Raw genomic sequence first — 17,245 nt, 5'->3', positions numbered from 1 at the left:
AGGCAGCAGACTTGTGCTTTTCCTCTGGTGTTGTTTTTTTTTACTCTAGAAAAAAAGCAAAAACGTAGGATCTGTCCCCGTATTCACCTGAATATGAGCAGCTATTAGGACCAAATATTAGAAGTAATCCACCATTTTTGGAGCAATCCACTCCACCTTCCAGCTCACGCTATTGGAACAGCCTGTGATCCCACATGGATTTTTTTTTTTTTGCTTTTACACAATATGAACTACTGGCTGCAGAGCTGACACTTAATGGAAACTTGAACTGATCAGAAATACAACCATCACTTCTACTGCTTTAACATTTTCAAATAGTAGAATGGGAGGCAGATCCTTTAGCTATCAGGCTCCTCTCCTGTGGAACCAACTCCCAGTTTTGGTCCGTGAGGCAGACACCCCGTCTACTTTTAAGACTAATCTTAAAACTTTCCTTTTTGACAAAGCTTCTAGTTAGAGTGGCTCATGTTACCCTGAGCTATCTCTGTAGTTATGTTGCTATAGGCTTAGGCTGCTGGAGGACATCAGGGTCTATTTCTCTCACTCTACTGAGTTCTCCTCCTGCTCTCCAATTTGCATCGTTTGTTGTTATTTCAACTTTTAACTTTTTGTTCTCTGTCTTTTTTCTCTTCATAGAAGGTACACCTGGTCTGGCGTTCTGTTAGCTGTGACATCATTTCTATTACCATCTAACATAGAAAGTATTCCTGGATCAATGTGAGCTTCTGTGCTTTCTGTGTCTCTGCTCTGTCTTCTCTAAGCCCCAGTGGGTGGAGGCAGATGAGCGTTCACACTGAGCCTGGTTCTGGTTCTGCTGGAGGTTCTCCTCCCTGTTAAAGGGGAGTTTTCCTCTCCACTGTCGCTTCATGCATGCTCAGTATGAGGGATTGCTGCAAAGCCATCAACAATGCAGACGACTGTCCACTGTGGCTCTACGCTCTTTCAGGAGGAGTGAATGCTGCTTGGAGAGACTTGATGCAACCTGCTGGGTTTCCTTAGAGAGGAAATTTTCTGACCAACCTGGAGGATTTGATGGAATCTGACTTTGTAAAGAGCCTTGAGATGACGTGTGAATTGGAGCTACATAAATAAAACTGAACTGAATTGAAATGCTGTTATGCAATTGTTATTTTTATATTGTTATCATATTTTTAATCCTCAATATTATGTACGTAGTTTGCCTTTGATCTAGATCTATCCATCCATCCAGGTACACTCTGAACAGGTGACCAGTCCATCAAAGGTATGTAAGCTAAATCATTTTGGAGTCAGAATTTTTGTCAGAATTACATTAAAGTTTTATCAATCATCTATTGTTTTATTCAATGAAAAAAGGAACAGTGCACATTAATAAACATTTAATAGTATAGTTAATACTAAATGTACTAAAGTTAGCAGACTGGTTAATTTTAATCCCTTCGGTAAATAGGTTATTGACAGCTTCGGATTATAAACAACTTCTAAAGAATCTGTGAAAGTAGAAACAGAAATAAATCAAACATGACTTTTAGGAGGGAAATTCCTAAAAATAATTTCCTTTGTGTATTTGACAAATTACTTCTGCCTATAATATTCACATTTATCTCAAACACCAGGTTCATGGTAAGGTACAGCTGCCCAGAGACGGTCAAATATGTTTTTTTTCTTTCTAGATAACAGTAACACTTATGCTAATGTCCTATTAAATATAACCTAATAAGCTTTCTGCATGGTCACCAAACTTTAATACCATACAAAAATAAATCGCTCCTGGAATACAAATATTTATTAAGATGGACACGTGAAAAGCACACCAATTAGAAGTAGAACGGTGCGTTCATGAAATCCGGAGCTCTCCTCTCCTTCTAGCTGTGCTCCATGCGTGACCGGGAACCTCCTCCCTCTGCATGTCCTTCCTCCATCCCCTCTGTGACTTACAGTAGCAGAGGTGAGGAGTGTGAGAGGGGCGGGGGGGGGGGAAGAAAAAGGCAGGAGGATGAAAGTCGCCCGGTCGTTTGTTTGCCCCTGCCCTACTTTTCTCTGGCACAGCGTATCGGACGTGAAAGCCAGTGGTTGAGTGAGAGTTCAGTGTTTGTATGTGTGGTGAACTGTCAGGGCCTTCAGAGGCGGCTCTAAGTAGACTCAGGACTACAAATGAAACATCATATTCATCTAAATACATAAAAATCAACAAAGAACACTTCTCCATAACATAATAAGATAAAAATTGGCTTTTTGTTTTGGTGCTTTTTGGTTGCACCGCTGTGCATTAAAGTCATTTTCAGAAGCAGGCATATGAGTCAATCATAAATTATTATGAGCAGTCTCCAGGCAGAGTTTATTATATCTTGGGAAATCTGACACCCCCAAACATTTAAGATCCCACTTCAGACAGATTGGATCAGGCAATGTTGATTTCTAGCCACAGGCAGGTTGTCTTCAGCAGATCAGCGTATTCTGACTGATTTGGTGACAGCATCCATGGAGGCAAATTCTAGGTTGCGTCTGTAAATGTGTAATAAAGAAATTGTGCCTATTTTTAGTTAGCTTCAGAGAAAATCTCCCTCCAAAGACAAAGAGGATGCAGAGAAGGAGTTCTGACTCTGAGCTGCTTTGAAACGGGGCCAGGAGCCTTTCAGGTGGGGAAGGTGAGCTTAAAGGCCTCCCTTAAGAACAGAAATGGTCTGGGAGGTCAAGGCAGAGGGGAGACTCTTTTTGAAGGTGGAGATATAACAAAAGGTGTGGAACGGTCATAAACACACCTCCACCGATATCCAGGGTTATGCTCTATCCCTGACCCTGTTCTGCAGAGTTCTGGATCCATAAGTTCACAAGTAATTTTTTTCCAAGACCAAGTCAGATGTAAATTTATATGCCGGTTTTCATACGGACCACTTATAGCGCTCTACACTAAGGCCACTGGCAATATTAAGTGACATGGAAATGGATAAATAAGGTGGGAACAATCCAAGGATAGCTTTATAGATGAAAATGTGCCAACGCATTAGTCTACGGATTGAAAATGATGGACAGTTGACTCAAAATATAACGTACAGTGAGTGACATTTATACCCTGTTATGAACCGTAATGCTCCATAATAGACAACATCTACAGAGAGGTGGCAGATGCATTCATAGAAACGACATCATAGTGATCTAAGAAAGGCAGGAAGGTCATTAAGACAAGATACCTCCTTGTACTGAAAGCAAAGCCCTAGTTTTATCTTTAACTTCCTTACATGTTCTATATGTGGCTTAAATTAAAGCGTATAGATCAATTTGTTTGCCAATGTGCTTGTAAGTCTCAACAAACTCCCTAAAGTCAGCAGTAACAGTTTTTTTGTATGGCAGTAAACCACTTAGTCATCAGCATAAAAACATTTTACAAGCATCAGTAACATTTTTACCAACACATAACACACTTTTTTACATAGATTGAGAATATTGCTGGACCTAAAATGGAACCCTGTGGCACACCTTTTGTGATGTTTGGGTATCCTTACAACAGACTGCAGTGTTGCGCACACTGTCTACGATTTGAGAGACAATTAGAAAACACTAACCTGCAGCGTTATGTGATAAACCTCAACGCCTGACGGCTTTTCACTAAGGATGGTACGATCAACATGCGTTAGACACGTCAACGAAGAGGGCAGCGCAGTCATTGTTGTTATTTAAAGACAATGATTTACAATGATTGAGTCCCAGGCCAGGAGGCTGTCACATCGCACGTCTTGAGCTTGTGAGACTAAATCTAGCACCAGCGTCCCCAGAAAATGTCCAAATGGGCGGCAGGTTGGAGGCCACTTAAAAATTTTGGCTTAAACACCAAGAACTGAAAGATGTAACAAAATGAAGCGGGCGCTGTACCGATCCGTTGTGGTGAAGAGAGAGCTGAGCCAAAAGGCAAGGCAAGGCAAATTTATTTATATAGCACAATTCAGTACAAGACAATACAAAGTGCTTTACATGATTAAGATATAAATGTAGATAGAAAATAGAATAAAAGCAAGTAGGGATAGAATGTAGTAACAAAAAAGAACATCAAAAGCGGTATAACTGTTTAACTAGAACAGTCAAAGGCAATTTTAAACAAATGTGTTTTTAATCTCGATTTAAAGGAACTCAGGCTTTCCGCACTTTTACAGTTTTCTGGAAGTTTGTTCCAGATAAGTGGAGCATAGGAACTAAATGCTGCTTCTCCGTGTCTGGTTCTGGTTCTGGTTCTGGTTCTGCAGAGCAGGCTGGAGCCAGAAGACCTGAGTGGTCTGGAGGGTTGATGCCCTGATAACAAGTCTGTGATGTATTTAGGTGCTAAGCCATTCAGGGATTTATAGACTAACAGAATGATTTTAAAGTCTATTCTCTGAGATACAGGGAGCCAGTGTAAGGACTTTAGAACTGGGGTTATGTTCTCTACGTTCTTAGTCTTAGTGAGGACGCGAAGCTCTCGATTTACCGGTCGATCTACGTTCCTACCCTCATCTATGGTCACGAGCTTTGGGTCGTGACCGAAAGAACGAGATCCCGGATACAAGCGGCCAAAATGAGTTTTCTCCGTAGTGTGTCTGGGCTCTCCCTTAGAGATAGGGTGAGGAGCTCAGTCATCCGGGGAGGACTCAGAGTAGAGCCGCTGCTCCTCCACGTCCAGAGGAGCCAGTTGAGGTGGCTCGGGCATCTGGTCAGGATGCCTCCTGGACGCCTCCCTGGTGAGGTGTTCCGGGCACGTCCCACCGGGAGGAGACCCAGGGGAAGACCCAGGACACGGAGGAGGGACTATGTCTCCCGGCTGGCCTGGGAACGCCTTGGGATTCCTCCTGAGGAGCTGGCCCAAGTGGCCGGGGAGAGGGACGTCTGGGCCTCCCTACTGAAGCTGCTACCCCCGCGACCCGACCCCGGATAAGAGGTAGAGGATGGACGGATGGTAACAAAATGAAAGGTGCTTACGAGGAGAGGCTGAGTTACCATCTCCAACAATAAATGGAAGAGGACCCGAGTTCAGGACAGGATTGTTCCCACCTCCTCCTCCATAACATAAACCAAAGGCCGTGGAAAGCCAAGGTGAGGCAGAAAGGAACACGTCCCCGCTTTGATGCAAGTTTATCTATCACCACAACATGGAAAAGTCGAGACGCAACCCTTCCCAAGTCCAGTAATGTTCTGCCGAGGCCCACGCTGAGGCTGAGAGGCACACAATATTCAGCACTGCCGTTTTCAGACTGTCAGTCTGACCGAACCACAGGAGCTGTTCAGCCCCGATGTCATTGTTCAGCTGAGTGAAGCAGAAAAAAAGCTGAAGTGAGGAGGTGATCAGAAGCTTTTCAGAGAAGTGTGCCGCCTGCTTCTGAACTGGACTTGGGTGAACGCGCGTGTGCGTGTGTGTGTGTGTGTGTGTGTGTGTGTGTGTGTGTGTGTGTGTGTGTGTGTGTGTGTGTGTGTGTGTGGACTGTCTGCTGTGCTGAAATGAGCCGCCTATTCCAGCTAAAGGCTCCGACGGCTTGCTGGTTCGCAGAATACCCACCTAACATTAACTCCAGCAGTCAGGCGAGAGTTTAATAAAAGTCTCATAGCAACAGTGGAGGTTGTGACGGTTGCAGCTGCAAGAGATTCTTCAAAACCAGAGCAGAGGAGGGGAATGGATGTGATGGCTGCACAGCTCGGTGGATTTATTATTTTTATCTCAGCTGTTGAACTGGTTGGTAAGTTTAGGTAACGGGGACTGAAGGGTCGGTCAAGCTATCAAGGGATCACAGTTCTTTGCCTCGTGGGAAGAGTTTTGACCTCTGGAGTGGCGGAGAGAATGATTGTCAAGAGAAACTGTTGCTTTCCCCTAAAATAGTCACTCAGGGAGCCACGGCAGTCTGGCTGTCAAGTCCACATTTATATCTATAATCTGGGGAACGATGAGCCATGTCCCCCTGAGGTATTTGTTGGGAGTCCCTGGTCCTTTTTTTTTAAGCAATCCTATTTCTTGATTTTAATAGTATGTTAAGAAGCTCTTTGACTGGCTTCAACTTTCTGTGCCAGTTGTCACAAAAACTGTTTTATTTTAGCTATTCCTTTCCCCAAACTTATGCTCAGGGGGGTTTCTACGGTTATTTAAGCCTGGGTCAGTTTTGTTTCTGTCAATGTTTATGCCGTTGACCCAATGCCCGGTGGCTGCAGGTACACAGCAGCAAATATCCGTTGGTAGCAAACGTCCCTTTCATCCAGGAGAGGGAGGACGGACGGAAAGGCAGACAGAAATACAGCAGAGCCGTGACGGCGCACAAAAAGTCCTGTTTTTGGTGCGTGCTTTGGATTTAAAGCCAGGATTTAGTCGGTTTTTCTGAATATTTCAAGCAAGACAAATAAAAACAACAATGTGCCCGTATCTTTTCTTTAACCGTGTTCAACTGTAAACAAAGAATGTTAACATTTCTTACCGTAACTGGATCGTATCAACATTTTATAGCAAAAAGTGGCCAATAGGGAATTGACTGAAGATTTGGTTGATTTTTATAAATTAATAAAATAATTAAACAACTATAGACAAGGAATGAAAACAAGGAATTTTGCGAAAAGACTTTGAAAACGCTTAGCTCACTTTGGAGTGGTTTTAATGTATAAACAATCTGGAGTTGCAGTTGTACTTGAACGCACCACAGAAGCAAACCCCCTCCAGACGGACTGGACCCCGTACAGATTTGCGCTGCAGGAAAGATCTCCTAGCATTTTGGGCTGACTGAAGGCTACCAGTGGCTGGATAGTTGATTTATCGCAGCATAATTGATGCACATAGTATGTGACACATTTTACGGTAAAAGTTTTGTTGTAGAGCAATTTTTGTACCTTACTGCTGCTGAAAAACACTGATATAAAGCTTTGGTTCGGCCCATCTTTCTTTGTCCATCGTCACTGCAGCTACAGGAGAAAACAAAATTCACAGAAAGCAGAAGACAGTGACAATCAGGAGTCCTCATGCTCTGCTTTGTTGTACTGCGGATTCCTGAAGTTGCACAGCTGAAGATAGAAGTTTAAACTTTAGTTTTATACAAACGTTCTCTGTGTTTCCGGGTTTAAACGAGCTGTAGTGATCTGGGCCGAACCAAAAGGCCGACACTCTTCGGCTCAGACACATGTCCGCCCGTCAGACACACAGATCTTTATTTCCTGCCCCGAATACTGACCAACGTTCTCCCTCAACAGGATCGAGAGTTCACATTTAAAACCCTTTTAAAAGCTGTCAAACATCTGAAAGAAGGGAAACAGAAATGATTATAGTTCATCTGATTTGTTCAGGGTGGTTCAGCCAGAGGGAACAAAGGATTTTTTGTAGGATTTAGTCTTTTTCCTAGTAGATTAATACCAAATTGGGACCATTGACCAGATACCAACCGAAGAGTTATTATCTGACCTCACTGTGCAACAATGTAGGGAAAGCCTGTTACCGTCAAACGGACAAATCAATAAACAAAAGACAACTTGTTCTGGCTGCAAATGACAGATTTATGCTGCGGCCTGCACCTTGTCATCCTCAGCAGGGAACCATATTGTCCAAAATACGACGCCTCACTTTGTCTCCTCATTGCTTTGAGTTAGGTGTTATAAAGTCCACATGTGGATTAAATGGAATGAAATCCGGACGTTTAGTTGTCCTTGGGTGAGACCCTGAACACAACGTTGCCCAACAATCTGTGAGTCTGCAGATGAATTTGTGGCTGTAAATGAGAGCGGACGGGTGGATTAGTAGCTTCTAGGTGGTTGATTTTGGAAAGATGCAGCGTATGATCGGTCCATTTCCTGTTCTAGTGTCCAGCTGTGAAAAGAAAAACCCGTAGCCGTTCTGAAGCAGTTTCAGACTGAGACAGATTCCCAGGAAACGCATCTAACGTGAAGTTTTTTTGTGGTTATTGTCAGATTTACTGCTCCGGTCAGGATTTTAAACCTCTGATACAGTAACAGCATATACACAATAAAACATCAGTAAAGTTACCCCAAACCAGCATGCTCTCTCCCAACACCAGGGCTCATACAAGGCGAGCACCGCTCCGGTTCATCGGGTCATCATAATTACTTGTTTCTAGCGAGTAAATCTTTTGTCACTCTGCTGTTTATCAAACAGTTTTTTTTTAGCGTCCTACCGTCGTCGTCCTTGCTGTGGATGTTCTGGGGACTATGGCGCATCCTCTCCCCACGGCTCACTGGGCTCAGGTCCGATACTGCTCCCAGATCCGGTGCTAGCCACGTGGGCTCGCTCATCTCTGCCTCCTCCTCACTGCTCAGTGAACTGTCATCCTGTGAAAAATAAATACAATTCAAGATTTATTTATATAGCGCCAATTCACAACACGTCACATCAAGGCTCTTTCTAAAGTCAGACTCCATCAGATCCTCCAGGTTGGTCAGAACGTTTCCTCTCTAAGGAAACCCAGCAGGTTGCATCAAGTCTCTCTAAGCAGCATTCACTCCTCCTGAAAGAGCGTAGAGCCACAGTGGACAGTCGTCTGCATTGTTGATGGCTTTGCAGCAATCCCTCATACTGAGCATGCATGAAGCGACAGTGGAGAGGAAAACTCCCCTTTAACAGGGAGGAGAACCTCCAGCAGAACCAGAACCAGGCTCAGTGTGAACGCTCATCTGCCTCCACCCACTGGGGCTTAGAGAAGACAGAGCAGAGACACAGAAAACACAGAAGCTCACATTGATCTATGTTATATGGAAAAATGTATAAATAAAATAAATGCAAATGGTTCATATTTCACCGGCTTGTCTGACAACGCATGCAGACCGTCAGCAATACTGATCAAACCATCGAGTCCAACACGTTTTCAAAGTCCTCTTAACTCCTTTATTTGTTGCACTTTCAGTCTAAGCATCCATGCAAACTCCAACTAGACGATCAGTGAATTCCTGAAGCCCGAGGCAGTGAAAACGGCAGGCGGGCAAATCAAACAGAACATGCAAACAGCTGCTCAGATAGTAGCACCCGCAGGCCTCGCTCAGAGCTGCAAACGCCACACTGAGAGGATTCCCCTTCAAAGTTGGCGCTGCGCTCTTCTCTTTTCACTTTAAACCATGACGGAGGTGGTCTAAAGAGCCGGAATAAACAGAACGCAGCCTTTGACCACGGGGAGAAGACCGGATGAAGCTTTTATAGTAGTATTAGGAACATAAAGTTGCTAAGGGGTCTGAGAAGACAGAAATCTGACTCTGAGTCTGCATTTAACAGGAAACTGTGCGCCTAAACAACGTTTGAATGGACAAACTGCACATGTATAATTCACTGCAAAAAGGGAACTAAAAGTAGGTAAAATCATCTTGAAATTAGTGTCTCTGTCATTGATTTGAGCTGGTAAATCAGACTATTTGCCAACCAAATAAGATGTTTGCACTTAAAATAAGAATAATTCATCTCCATCATCTCATTTCAAGTGCAGGATGTCTAATTATCTTATTTTAAGGGTATAAATTCTCATTCCATTGGCAAATAGTCCTATTTAGCTGCCTCAAATGAAGTAAAAATATACTAATTGTAAGAAACTTTTGCTTACTTTTAGTTCCCTTTTTGGCAGTGTTCAAACTAGGGCACTGCAAAAACTGTATTAAAAATAAGTAAAAATTTCTTGAAATTTGTGTATTTGTCCTTAATTTGAGCAGGTAAATAAGATGATATGCCAATGGAATGAGTGTTTTTATACCTAAAACAAGATAATTAGGTAAACTACACTTGAAATAAGATGATGGAGATCAATTGTTCCTATTTTAAGTGCAAAAATCTTATTCCATTGGCAGATCATGTAAACTTGCTGCTCAAATCAAGGACAAATACACTAATTTCAAGAAAACTTCACTTATTTTTAGTCATGTTCTGCATGAATATTTCAGAGGGACTAAACTTTGAGCGTAATTAACCAACAGTCTGGAAAAAAGATTTAAATGATGAAAACTGTGAATGGTGTCAGAATGCCAGGTAAATCCGATCAAACTTCAACAGTTCATAAACCATTCAACATTTAAAGCTGAGCTTTGGCTCTCCAAAGAAAAGTAAGTCTTCTCATCCATGGCAAAGATGTGCTTTTTTATTTACATTTTAAAATTTGCTCTCCAACCCACTTCACTCCTGCTAATTTGACAAGATTCCTCATGTGGGGCTTTCTAGGTTTTGGAAGTAAAAAGCTCATGATTATGACAGAAAAGTGGGCAAATGAACATAAAAGCCCCAAGTAGCAGTTTGTTTATTTCAGAGTTTCTGCACTGGAGGCCTTAACAAAACATCCCAACACCTCTCTGCTTTTTTTATTGCAGGTTTATAATCCAGCTGCGCAGCTAAAGTCAAACCTCTATAAATACCCGTTTCATTTTCCTCCGAGCTGCAGGAGGTTGCAGGGTCTTCTCTCTGTGTTAATCAACCTGCACCGAGTCCCACAGGTTCACTGCAGCTGAGAACAAATCTCACTACGTGCATCTTCGACGCTGTACAACCGGCTCCTGCTCTGGCGATGCGCTTTCATCGGCTCCACAGTTGCATAAAGAGACAGAAAAACGGCTTCTTGTGGAATTCCACTGTTCGCCATAGAGGCTTTTGTTTTAATTGTTGCAATGCCAACTGCAGTGAAATGTGGCTGTGCACACACGGCAGCTTCAATCAACTCTGCTAAAATGATTTTAATTCAAATGTTGAGGCAATTATTTCCGCAGGGCTTTATTTGGCCTTAGAGATGTTATAATCGGAGAGGCTGAGTGAGAAGGAACAATAATTCTAGTAAGGTTTATCCAAACGCTTTTCCTACTAAACGACTCCAGCGTTAAAGTGAGAAGCTTTCATCAAGCGATGTCCGACATGTAGAGAAACAAACCGGGATGTTTATTCCTGCATAGAAGTGGAGGAATCGGGTGGCTCCTCCAGGCAAAACTGCGAGCAATAAACTGGAAATAAACTCAGCAGAAGCACAAAAAACCCAAAATTTAAATCCCTCAGTAATAAAATAAAAAGAAAAGAAAATCCCAGGTAAGGAGATCATTTTAACCACGTCACACATTTCTTGGATCCCCTAAACAGTTCTGTAAAATAAATGTAACTCAAGCATTCCTGTTATTAATGTTGGGTTTTTCTTCTGATTAAACTGAGCTTCTAGTAATGAATAAAATGGTCCAGCCCAAAGAACATAAAGGCAAAACAACAAACGCAACTAAAAGTACCAAAAAAATATACTGTCAATGTTTTTTTCCCTGCTCCACACAATGTGAACATGTAATATTTTAATTAATCAATTTAGTCTGATCTTCTACAGGAGAGGAACGTGTCAATCATTGTAGATTCAAAACATCAAAAAACTAAAATACAGGAAAAAAAAGGTTAAACTTGTCTATTCTCAGCAATAAGAAAAATATTTGGCTGTCTTTGAAAACACTTGGTATATTTAGGAAAGTTTAAGAAATTAATATATAAGCAGATTTTGATGTCCCAAAGTTTTCATTTGAGCAAAGGTCATTGGATCGACGTGGTTTTATTTACTAGGAAATTAAACGTAATGTAAGAAGTGTGGTTATTAAAAGATGAACACTTTGTGTTGTTTCAGACAACAAGATGGTTTTAAGTTGTCAGCAGAGGATAGAGGAGCCAAAAAATTTTCTCAAGTAAGAACAGCGATGCTTCAACATGTTTCTACTCAAGTAAGAGTAAAAAGTAGTCAGCCACACTGCAAAAACAGCTCTACAAATAAGTAAAATGTTCTTAAAATTTGTGCTTTTGTCCTAGATTTGAGCAGGTAATTAAGATCATCTGCCAATGGAATGAGTATTTTGAGCCCTAAAATAAGATAATTAGACATCCTGCACTTTAAATAAGACGATGGAGATGAGTTGTTCCTATTTTAAGTGCAAAAATCTTATTCCATTGGCAGATCATCTTATTTACCTGCTCAGATCAAGGATAGATACACTCATTTTAAGAAACTTATTTTTAGCTGTGCTTTTGCAGTGCAAGAAATTAGTCAAGAGTAAAAGCATTCCTGTAAGAAGGCTGAGTAACTGATCATAACAGCTGATGATTTAATATTTAAAAAATTATGTAATCAGGCAGACAAAAATATAAGGTTATGTGCATGTTCTGGTATTTTGAAAGACGAAAGAAACACTTTTCTAAATCCCTTTTTTTCCCCAACATAAAACTTGAAAGCAATCTTTACAGCAGTTAATGTATAAATAGTTTGTTAGAACAAGGCAAAGTACTTCCAATAACAATATCTACTGTTTACTGTATGTTCATCTGACCTCCAAATGGCTCAGTAGATAGAAAATAACATTAAAATAACAAAACTTGTGTACAAACAAGAAGTCTCACTTTAACATAAACTCTGGGTTTTCATCTCTGGTTAAAACTAGTTTGTTCTTTATTCATGAAGTTACTCACAGCAGGTAGAGTAGTCAGAAATTTGACTCAAGAGTAGCGATACTTGAGTAATAATGTGACTTAAGGTAAAAAAAAAACTACACTGCAGTAAAACTACTCCTAAAAGTATATTTTATTCAACAAGTTACTCAAGTAAATGAAACTTGAGTAAACTAGTTACTACCCCACCTCTGCTTGTCAGCAATAATTTTGCCCTAAATAAAGATAAAAAGTCTCCATATGCATCGACTACCTGTGCTGGGGGAACCAAATCCTTCTTCAATTGCTGATTCTTCTGATTTAGTGTGAGGCCTTATGGGTAAGTGCATTCTCTTATACGGCGCAGATCAGGAATAAGTTGTTAGAGGAAGTTAAAACAATTAATTCTTCAACTTTTACGAAAGACTTTAAAAAGTATTTACATAAAATGTAGTTATTGGGACCCAGCTGTTGAGAATTAGGTATGTCTAATGTATACTTTTGTTTTAATATCAATATAATAAGGAAATAAATTGCGTGTGTACTCTGGTTATGTGTGTCTGCTTTAAAATTTATAAAATTCAATTTATTTTCAGGATTTTAATGACCTTCGTTGAAGCTAATCAGGTTTAGAATTAAATTGTGTCTGCTTTAAAAAATTTCTAATTTTTTTTCTGCTTTATTTCCTGTATTTTAATAATGTAAAGCACTTTGCATTGTCTGTGTACTGAATTGTGCTATATAAATAAATTTGCCTTGCTGCAGGTTTTATTATTGTGTATTTTTTATTGAGTGTTGGGCATCTGGCGGAGACCATTTAGAGGCTAAGGGAACCTCTGCAGGTCCCTTTTTCCACTTATTCACAATATTCTAATTTTCCTGAGACATTGAATTTCGGGTTTTCGTTCTTTTTCAGCAACAATCATCAACGTTAGAAGAAAATAAAGGCCCAAAATATTTCCCTCTATGTACAATGAATCTATATACAAGATTCAATTTCCCAAAAAATATGACTCTTTTTCACAATATATTCAAATTTAGTTTTTAAGCCCAAAAAGTCGTTTATTTGTAACGGATCTGTGAAGTTACCGGCCCAAGGCTTCGGCCATGCAAAGGACTGCTGCAGATGGCGGTTCTGAAACTAAGGCGTTTTATACACCTCTTGTCATTTTAAAGCCTTTTAGAACAAAAGCGTTTGTAGCTATCACACAGGTGTCCATTACTGAAGCAAGGTTGCAGTATGTTTTGCAGGAATTAAAAGGGTGAAACAGATGATAGTGAGCAGCAGGATTAAAATCCAGCGGTTTGGTCGTTCCACACATCCTAAGAGAGAGCTGCAGGGGAATCCATTTAAAGAGACAAAGAAGGCAGTTGTGTTCATGCAACAGCGTGCGTTGACCCAGTGCCGAGTCCATGAGGCAGCACTGACCCATATCTGTCTGATAAGGACGGTTGTTGTTGTTTTTTCACTTTATTTTTATTTGAATTTGTGCAATTTACACAGACAAATACATACAAGCCCACATTCAGTCTGCTGTTCTTTGCTTACAGTATATTTAAAAGAAAAAGAAAAAAAACTTTAAAAGTATATGCATCGGGTTAAACTTGCAAGTAAAGTAGGTCACATGGTTAAACATGTGTGGCTTACAAACATAAATATAGTTAGTAAATAAGTAAGCAGCGCAAATGGAGATAGATGAATGAAATAAAATTAAAATTAAAAATAATAAATAAATAAAGATAAAGGAGACACATAATATATATATTAAATAAAAAAATTAAATAAATAAGAATAAATAAAAAATAAATAAATAGATAAAATAATAATAATAATAAAACAATAATAAAAAAACAAAAGAAAAGAAAAACTGTGAAAGTATATGATAGGGTTAAAGTTACAAGTAAAGTAGGTCACATGGTTAAACATGTGTAGCTTACAAACATAAATATAGTTAAAATATATATTAAGTTAAATAAGTAAGCAGCACAAATTGAGATAGATGAATGAAATAAAAATAAAATTAAAAATAATAAATAAATAAAGATAAAGGAGACACATAATATATATAATAAATAATAATGTTTTAAATAGATAAAAATAAATTAAAAATAAATAAATAGATAAAATAATAATAATAATAATAATAATAATAATAATAATAATAATAATAATAATAATAATAATAAAACAATAATAAAAAAAAGAAAAGAAAAGAAAAGAAAAATTTGATAAGGAGGGTTTTCATAGGACTCTCGCTGATCCAGGCTCCTCGCTGCATGCCAACACGGCTGGACCCACAGACAGCATCTGCAGACGGCTGCCGAGGGAACTGTCGCTTTAAATCAGGACGGTTTCCTGTCTGTCCAGAGGAGAACTTCCTGCGTAAGACAACCTGCTTCTGCAACAGGTGCTGAAATGCCCGCAAAGCGTGTTCATAAAATAAGCAAGCGTTAGAGGAGTCGTGCTATATCTGTTCTTCTCAGAGTCTCTGAAGGAGGAAGCGGTTCATTCCAGGTGTTACATGCTCAGGTGAGAGGTCCCTCGTTTCTGCTAGACTGCTGCTTTAAATTTCACGCTTCAGCTCCTTGTGACACGCAGCATCTCATTTGTTCTTTTCTGCGATTTCTTTTACACCACAGTGGCTTTTGCAGAACCCAGAACGTTCCGGTGGAACCACGCGTACATTATCAGGGTTTTAAAAAATCATACACGGACAAAAAGTAAGGGAGGTAAAAATGAGATGTGGTTTTGAAATATTTTTTACAAATAACGTGGCTTTGGATCTGGTCATAACTTTCTTACAGGCAGCATTAAGGACCAATGGCCATTTGAGGTTTATTGAACCTCTAGACTGAAGTTTTAGTTTATTTTTCTGTAAATTAGCTCCGTTAAGTTGAACTGCACATATCAGTTCTGAAGTCTTGTCACAGATGCTTTATTGGAGCTACTTTACCATTTTATGCTTTGATCTAAACCATCCCATAATATCTCTGGTTGTGTGTTTAGGCTGATCGTGCTGCTGGCCAGGAGACACCAATTCAGACCCTAAATTCACTTCCTAAATGGTAAATGGACTGAACTTATAAAGCGCTTTTCCAGTCATACTGACCACTCAAAGCGCATCTCTGTTAAAATTAAATGAAGTTATCCAGTTGGAAGTGAAAAATAGACAGAAAAGACAAAAAACATGGAAGAAAAGACATTTAACACAACAGTGGTGAGTGTAACCTGGTAGCTTACACTGCAAAAACGGATCTAAAAATAAGTTAAATGTTCTTAAAATGTGTGTTTCTTTCCTAGATTTGAGCAGGTAAATAATATTATCTGCCAATGGAATGAGTATTTTGACCCCTAAAATAAGATAATTAGACATCCTGCACTTGAAATAAGATGATGGAGATGAATTGTTCCTATTTTATGTGCAAAAATCTTATTCTATTGGCAGATTTATCTTATTTACCTGCTCAAATCAAGGACAGATACACTAATTTTAAGACCATTTTACTTACTTTTAGTTCAGTTTTTGCAGTGTATAATGGTGCAGAAGTGCAGAAGCACAGGCTGACAGTCGCATCAACTTGTCAAAATGAAAAGAAGGTACCGTATTTTCTGGACCATAAAGCGCATTAAATATTCTTCCCAAGTGCATAATATCACTCCGCCCCTTCACAAACAGTTTCAGGGGGTGTGAATACTTTTTGAGGCCCTGTTTGTATATGACTGCGAACCTTTTCCAGGGGTAAAACTGGCTGACGTAAACAGTTTCAGCTTTACGATTAAATCCAAGCGGAGCCGATTCTTTCTCCAGTGTGTGATGAGATTAAGAAAGACAAGAAGCGCTGCTCTGAGGCTGAAACCGATTCCAGGCAGGAAAGCCTCGGAGCGATCCCACGAACTCTCCGCGTGGCATTTTAATCAGCGCAGAGACTTTTCCGAGGCCGCTACTTCCCGGCACCGAGGCGCATGAATCAACCCTGACAGCTGATCAAATCAGAGCTCGCTCTAATCTACTCTTAATTCCTGCTCAAATACTATCAACAGCAGCCCCAACAGCTCCCTTACACCCGCCGTACAACCTCAGCGCTGCTAGCCCTGTTCGCCGACTCTAAAAAGGTGCTTATTGTGCCGCCAGAGGACTAAAACATGAGTGTTTGTCACTTTACCTCAACTTATGATAATTACTGACAGAGAACAAGGCAGATGCTGTGACTTTTTTCTCCAAAACAGAGAAAAATGAAGCATGACTTGCTCATGTAAGGGAATTATTATTTGTCTTTGTCTCAATCTAATAAGAGCCAAACTTTGTTGTTTTATAAAACAACCTGCACAATAGAGCAAATTCAAAGCCGTCATTGCAACGTCAGTATGTGCAGCACACCAATTACACTGCAAAAACAGAACTAAAAATAAGTAAAATGCTCTTACAATGTGTGTATTTTTCCTTGATTTGAGCAGGTAAATAAGATAATCTGCCAATAGAATAAGATTCTTGCACTTAAAATAGGAACGATTTATCTCCATCATCTTATTTCAAGTGCAGTATATCTAATTATCTTATTTTAGGGGTCAAAGTACTCATTCCATTGGCAGATAATCTTATTCACCTGCTCAAATCAAGGGCAAATGCATTCATTTCAAGAAAATTCTACTTATTTTTAGTTCTCTTTTTGCAGTGTGATATTGTTATCACTTTGCGTTGTAACTCCATCGTGTTCTTAAATCACGAATCCCTGTTGTTCAGTGAATGCATAATAACGGAAAAAATATCCCCACTTTCTCGGCCTGTAAGTATATCAGCAGCATTCTTTGATTTCCTTTTTGTTTCAACCCAATAAAAGGTCAGACACGCACGCTGAAGATGATTTAATCCTGTAATCTCTGGATTTTAAAAGCTTTACCAAGGAACATGAAGT

The 17,245-nt window shown here is 39.8% G+C and overlaps 1 protein-coding gene across 3 annotated transcripts in view; it reads right to left on the bottom strand.

The window, feature by feature from the left end:
- Positions 1–17,245, bottom strand: part of LOC105915844 (nucleolar protein 4-like) — a 139,753-nt gene that overhangs the window by 58,895 nt on the left and 63,613 nt on the right. For all 3 annotated transcript variants that reach the window (XR_004931829.1, XM_012850089.3, XM_036142378.1), the window contains exon 5: positions 8,103–8,256. Coding sequence is in view for 2 of the 3 variants with exons in the window: in XM_012850089.3 (XP_012705543.3) it covers positions 8,103–8,256 (154 nt within the window). In the remaining variant the exon portion in view is untranslated. The remainder of the gene's footprint in view (positions 1–8,102; positions 8,257–17,245) is intronic.

Source organism: Fundulus heteroclitus, chromosome 1 (genome assembly GCF_011125445.2).
Source record: "Fundulus heteroclitus isolate FHET01 chromosome 1, MU-UCD_Fhet_4.1, whole genome shotgun sequence".
Classification (NCBI taxonomy): domain Eukaryota; kingdom Metazoa; phylum Chordata; class Actinopteri; order Cyprinodontiformes; family Fundulidae; genus Fundulus; species Fundulus heteroclitus.
This window is presented reverse-complemented; position numbering and strand designations above follow the sequence as displayed.